General features: G+C 45.4%; 1 protein-coding gene across 1 annotated transcript; it reads left to right on the top strand.

Moving 5' to 3' along the window:
* Positions 1-3,278: 3,278 nt before the first annotated feature.
* LOC109778132 (cytochrome P450 71A1) lies at positions 3,279-6,382 on the top strand. Its single transcript, XM_020336690.4, has 2 exons — positions 3,279-4,258; positions 5,379-6,382. Exons 1-2 carry the CDS (start codon positions 3,365-3,367, stop codon positions 5,994-5,996), a joined length of 1,512 nt encoding a protein of 503 aa, XP_020192279.1. The 5' UTR covers positions 3,279-3,364; the 3' UTR covers positions 5,997-6,382.
* Positions 6,383-6,716: the final 334 nt, after the last annotated feature.

Below are 6,716 nucleotides of genomic sequence, written 5' to 3' on the forward strand. Positions count from 1 at the left end.
CCGCAAAACTTTCTTTTGCACCGACTTATAGCCCCGTGGGCCTGACCCCTTGGCCTAACATTATCATCCAATATATGAATCTTTACCTCCGGACCATTCCGAAGCTCCTCGTCATGTCCGTGATCTCAACTGGGACTCCGAACAACATTCGGTCACCAACATTCATAACTCATATAGTACTATATCGTCAACGAACGTTAAGCGTGGGGACCCTACGGGTTCGAGAACTATGTAGACATGACCGAGACACCTCTCCGGTCAATAACCAATAGCGGAACCTGGATGCCCATATTGGCTCCTACATATTCTACGAATATCTTTATCGGTCGAACCTTATGACAACATACGTAATTCCCTTTGTCATCGGTATGTTACTTGCCCGAGATTCGATCGTCGGTATCTTCATACCTAGTTCAATCTTGTTACCGGCAAGTCTCTTTTCTCGTTCCGTAACTAACTCATTAGTCACATTGCTTGCAAGGCTTATTATGATGTGCATTACCGAGAGGGTCCAGAGATACCTCTCCGATACACGGAGTGACAAATCCTAATCTTGATCTATGCCAACCAAACAAACACCTTCGGAGACACCTGTAGAGCATCTTTATAATCACCTAGTTACGTTGTGACGTTTGATAGCACACAAGTTGTTCCTCCGGTATTCGGGAGTTGCATAATCTCATACTCAGAGGAATATGTATAAGTCATGAAGAAAGCAATAGCAATAAAACTTAACGATCATTATGCTAAGCTAACGGATGGGTCTTGTCCATCACATCATTCTCCTAATGATGTGACCCCGTTCATCAAATGACAACACATGTCTATGGTTAGGAAACTTAACCATCTTTGGTTAACGAGCTAGTCTAGTAGAGGCATACTAGGGACACTTTGTTTTGTCTATGTATTCACACATGTATCAAGTTTCCGGTTAATACAATTCTAGCATGAATAATAAACATTTATCATGATATAAGGAAATAAAATAATAACTTTATTATTGCCTTTAGGGCATATTTCCTTCGGGTTTTCACCCAGATCGGCTAGAACTAAACGGGCATTGAGTGGTTGTGGCATGTTGGGAGAAGTAGCATGTGGTGTAGTGGAGTAGACTGGATCCAGGTTGCCTATGGCGTAGCTCGGGTCGTGACACCGGATTTCTTTCTTGACTGTAGCACTTGGGAGAATAAGTGAATGGCTGTCGTGTGAGGTGTTCAATGAGGTTTGGTCCAGGCAAGTAACAATGGACATGGATTCGCACTGTGAAGTAATAGCACAATAAAATGAGAAAATCAAGGAAGATGGCAGTTAATCGGGTCTTTGTGATTAGTTTGATTTTCCTAGCTACACCTTTTTCCATTTATGATCTTCAGAAACTAGCATTGCAGAGCATGCATATTTCATTGTTTGTAAATAAAACATTTAATACACCACCATCTCTCGATGTAGGTAAGAATCATTTCATATCTCACCGTACATTAGGAACATTTCATATATGTGCTCCCAATGGTTCCCGCTTGATTATAATGTGGGACGACATACTTCTGAAGTAATGACAACATTGGTGTTCATCCAGGAGAGAAGTTGCAGTAGTAGACAAAGGCAAATGAATATCAGCCTGAATGGATGAAGTGACTGCTAATGAAATCATGTTGGGTTGTTTAGGTTGTTACATGCACAACAAACCAAAGAGATATAGGATGGATAGAAGTTCCAACATCTTTTCGCTTTATGCTCTCTGCTGAATGTACACTACCTTGTTATGTTCAGCAGGGTGACGAGGAAAGACAATGTAAGTATTCGTGATTCATTTGTCGCAAGGTTAGTACACTACCTTGCTGTGTTCAAGTGATTTTTACTAACAAAAGAACTGATCGTGGCATGTCGCCTTTTTCTGGTAGCATATTTGTAACAGAAAACTGTATGCACATGCATCTTGTTCATAATTCACGAAACATATGTTTTAGTGCGATGGAGGTAGTATTGAGAGACAAGGAAACCCATCAGGTAAGGAAAAGAATAGTATGTCTTGATAAGGAAAAGTAATAGTATATCTTGTATGAATGAATGAGAGAACTTGATGAAACAGTACGATTGTTAAATCCTCGCTGCTTTTTTTGAGTCTACTATCTTTTATACAGACAATCCACTGAGTCATTGTTTATTCTATGTCATAGAAGCATAGAGGGTAAGGAATTCAGACATCGGACATACAATTCGTTCATCCAAAAGGGCCAAGATAGTTCAAATTCAAACTAAAACAAAAATAAAACAAATAAATATAAACATAGCAAGGCAGGCGGCCAGAGTTGACCGCTTGGCCGGGCCCTTGCCCTTGCGGTCAGCATGACCTCTTGGAGGAGCGCCTTTTCCGGTTCGATGGGGTCGCAACACGCCCGCTGGCGGGAAGAGTCTGGCTCTGCTGCGGCCGCCACATGCTGCTTGTGCCGGGCCGCCTCCGCCTCCGACTCCTGCATGCGCATCTGCACGGGAGACGCGGGCACGAGCACCCACCGCTGCCCGAGCGGTGTTGGCGCTGGAGGGGAAGGGGAGACCCTACTCTAGATCTAGAGCGACGCAGAGCTGGACGAGCGCTGGAGGGGAAGGGGAGAAATGAACTTTGACTTTCAAAACGACCTTAATCATTTGTTGATTCATTTAAATGTATTATAGCCCGTAGCAACACACGGGAGTTCTACCAGTTATGTTTAAAAGCTCGAGTCAAAAATGCATTATCCTATGTAATAGAACAACAATGGGCCATTAGGAAAGTAAAACTCCTCTAGACTTTTTTTCACCTCTCTTACTCCATTCCTCACAACTAAAACTGCCACGAAATCGTTCGCATATGCCACCCTCCTTGGCGAACGTTTGCCGTTAACCGAGTCCTATGATAATCGTTTAAAATAAGGGGACCCTAAATTAAGCTATCAGACATCGGATTTACCCAAATTTCTTGCCTCATTTCGCTGGATATAATGGGTCCAGTGAAAACCATCATGATCCGGCGAAAATAGCAGAGATCTGATTGGAGCTTTTTTTTAGAACTTTGAAAACTTTTCATCGGAGCTCATAGTCAGACCAAACTGTAGCACGAGCTTAGCCGGCACCCGGCGGCTTTTTTGGTACGATCACGATCACATGGACGATATCAAAGTTGACACATGATCCGAAGACAATGACACTGCCGTCGCTGCCCCTCGACCTCACAAGTCACGTCGCCTTTTCTCGCGGGGAAATAAAGTCACAACGCCACACCGGCACCCAATAATCGAATCCAAAATGTCACAACACGCCACACGATATATACCCAGGCAAGGATTTTCAGGTAGTATAACCAGCACGGTTGTCGAGCGGAAGGAGGATGTCTCCGTTCGCCGTGCTCGTCGCGGCCGTCGCCGTGCTCGTCGCCTTCTGCTACGTGACCAAGAAAGCTCGAAGCAAGAACAGCAAGCTCCCGCCGTCGCCGCCGTGTATGCCGCTGCTCGGCCACCTCCACCTCCTGGGCCGCCTCGCGCACCGCTCCCTGCGCGACCTGCACGCTCGGTACGGCAGCGACGGCGGCCTCCTGCTCCTGCAGCTCGGGCGCAGGCGGACGCTGGTGGTATCCACGGCGGCCGCGGCGGCGGACCTGTACAAGAACCACGACCTCGCCTTCGCCTCCCGCGTGCTCAGCGCGCCCGTGCACAAGCTCTCCTACGGCTCGATCAACGTCTCCTTCGCGCCATACGGCGACGCCTGGCGCCGCAGCAAGAAGATGGCCGTCGTCCACCTGCTCTCCCAGCGCCGCGCCGACTCGTTCGCCCCCGTGCGCGCCGCCGAGGCGGCCGCCCTCGTCGCGGGAGTCCGCCGCGCGGCGGAGGCCAGGGAGGCCGTGGAGCTGAGGGGGCTCCTGTACGGCTACGGCAACGCGGTGGTCACCCGCGCGGCCACCGGCGCCGCGGGGGCCACGGCTGAGAGGATGAAGCAGCTGATGGGCAACTCTGCGGCGCTCATGTCGGGGCTCCAGGCGGAGGACGTGCTTCCCGACGCGGCGGCGAAGGTGGTGAGGTGGGCGACGGGGTTCGAGAAGAGGCTGGACGACCAGATGGAAGCGTGGCACAAGTTCTTGTCCGAGATAATCGCTGAGCACCTTGAGAAGAAGAAGTGTGACGACAGCGCAGGGGAGGAGGACTTCTTGGACGTCTTGCTGCGGCTGAGGCAAGAAGACACCGCCGGACTCGACCTCACCGACGATCGCATCATAAGCATTGTCCAGGTGATCGACCGAAAGCCCAAGAATTTCATCTTTAATTTCGGGTCCATGGTCTGTCTATGATTTTCAGAATTGCTATACTTTTCGTATAAATGATCTTCTTTTCAATTTCAGTTAATTCTTAATTCTCCTATACTCTTTATATTTTGAATGATTTGAATAATGCAAATCACGCTTTCCGCTCGGTCCAATTATTCTCTTTATTTGCATGTCAGCTTTCATCCATTCATTTATAATTTTCTTTTAGGATATACTCCCTATGTGTCTATATGGAATACATGCAGACTGAAATGGGTGAACAAATACACTAAAACGTGTCTATATACATTTTAAAAATAAGTTAGAACATCTTATATTTGTGAATTGAGGGAGTATTTGTTACTTTGGCTTAAGCGGTTTTGGTATCTAATTTATTATTTATTTATATCGGGTAACAGACAGCCGTGGGTCATGGGTTTTGCTTGCAGTTGAATCGAACTTGTTTTGTTTATTATCTCTTATTTTCTTCCTTTTTGCCTTTTTTGTCTCTTCTGTTTGTTGCTAGTTACTTCAATGTATATTTTCATATTTTAAAAGTAGCAAATCAAAAAAAAAATCTTACATGTAATTGTGTGTTAAGAGAATGTAGGTTTAATAATGTGGTAAATAGAAACTCACTTTTGATTTGAATAGTTGCTGGTTGAAGGTGTTAACAAGGCAAATTGGATTTTCTTTGTGTGAAATGTTTATTTGTAGCAAGTAACAGTCCGTTACACCTGTCTCCACAAGCTCCGAAACAAGAAAATCATAGCAAACAAGGGTGTAACTGAGGTTTTGAAATCGTGTAAAATATATTTTTATTTTATAATGACATATGTCATTGTTTGTATGGTGTAAACTTTTGATTAACAAAGAACTGAAAATCAGTCAACTTGATAGTGTCATGTGTCATTGTTTGTACAGTGGAGAACTCTAACCAATACCAAATTATAAACCAGTCAATTACCAAATAGACAATCCATAATTTTTCTTATAACACCTACAACAGAAATACTCCCACTCAATTGAGATATAGGAAAACCATTTAGTTCCTTACTAATTTATTTTCTATCCTTTGCTTTGTGTTTTTTGGGGGCATATGTAGGACCTGATCTTCGCCGGAACCGAGACATCATCTATTACGCTGGAATGGGCCATGGCGGAGCTCACGAGAAAACCCCAGACAATGGCCAAGTTGCAGGACGAGGTAACACGAGTCACCAACGACAAGTTGGTCATCGAAGAAGATGACCTCAGCAGGATGGAGTACCTCAAGGCGGTGTTGAAGGAGGTGTTGCGTCTCCACCCACCAGCACCACTCCTCATCCCACACGAGTCGACGACGACGTCAATCGTCCAGGGCTACGAGATCCCAGCAAAGACGACACTCTTTATCAATGCGTGGGCAATCGGGAGGGACCCCGTTGCGTGGGGTGAAGGGGCGGAGGAGTTTTGGCCTGAGCGGTTCTTGGCCAACGGTAACGTGACAGGCGTGGACGTGAGGGGAAACGACTACCAACTCCTCCCATTCGGTGCCGGTCGACGACTCTGTCCCGCCATCAACTTCGCGATGCCGACGCTAGAGATTGCGCTAGCTTGCCTCGTACGCCACTTCGACTGGGGTCTCGCCGCTGGCACATGTCTGGAGATGGGCGAGGCCCCGGGGCTGACCACACCTCCATCGACTCCGGTGCGCCTTGTCCCCAGATGCATAACAACTTAATTAGACGCCATTAGCAGTGCCATAAAGTAGTTGGAATAAGATATATTATAAAGGCGAAGCATCTCATCGGTGACCGGGTCGAGGTCAACAACATCAACAATATGAGCACGATCCTCGTTGTTATTGTGCAACTAGCTTGACCGATGATGTGATGCAAACACCATTTGACACTGTGACTACCCAATTGTGCGGGGCGTCTATACATAACATAAAACCACAAAATGAAAACATTATAGATCGATTGTCTGGTTATTGTAAAAAATATATCATGATGCATACACACACAAAATTTACCGTATAAATATTACTTTCTATGATTTTTTCATGTAACAAGATCCATACGATGAAGACAATTTGTCTAAGTAGTGAATTTTTCATCCTGAAAAGCACCGGCCATGCACTTCCATGATCCTTGGGGTAGTGGCCGCCATGGCCTCTCGCGCACAATGAAGTCTGCTATGATACCATGTATTTAGATGTTCGACTTTGCGAAAAAAAAGACATTTGACTTTCGTGATATTAATTTTTGTTTTCAAGATTATTATGGTAGTGAATTGTAGTATGGATTTTTTAAATGATGTTATGATAATGATGCTGGAGAGAGGGGGGAGGGTAATTGTATTTTCTTGAGAAATCAATCCCCATTCATGTATTTAGACAACTATTACCAAGAGAATAAAATCGATTGACAAATTTGACCTTCTTTGAAAAATCTTCTGA

This window comes from Aegilops tauschii, chromosome 5 (genome assembly GCF_002575655.3).
Source record: "Aegilops tauschii subsp. strangulata cultivar AL8/78 chromosome 5, Aet v6.0, whole genome shotgun sequence".
NCBI lineage: Eukaryota > Viridiplantae > Streptophyta > Magnoliopsida > Poales > Poaceae > Aegilops > Aegilops tauschii.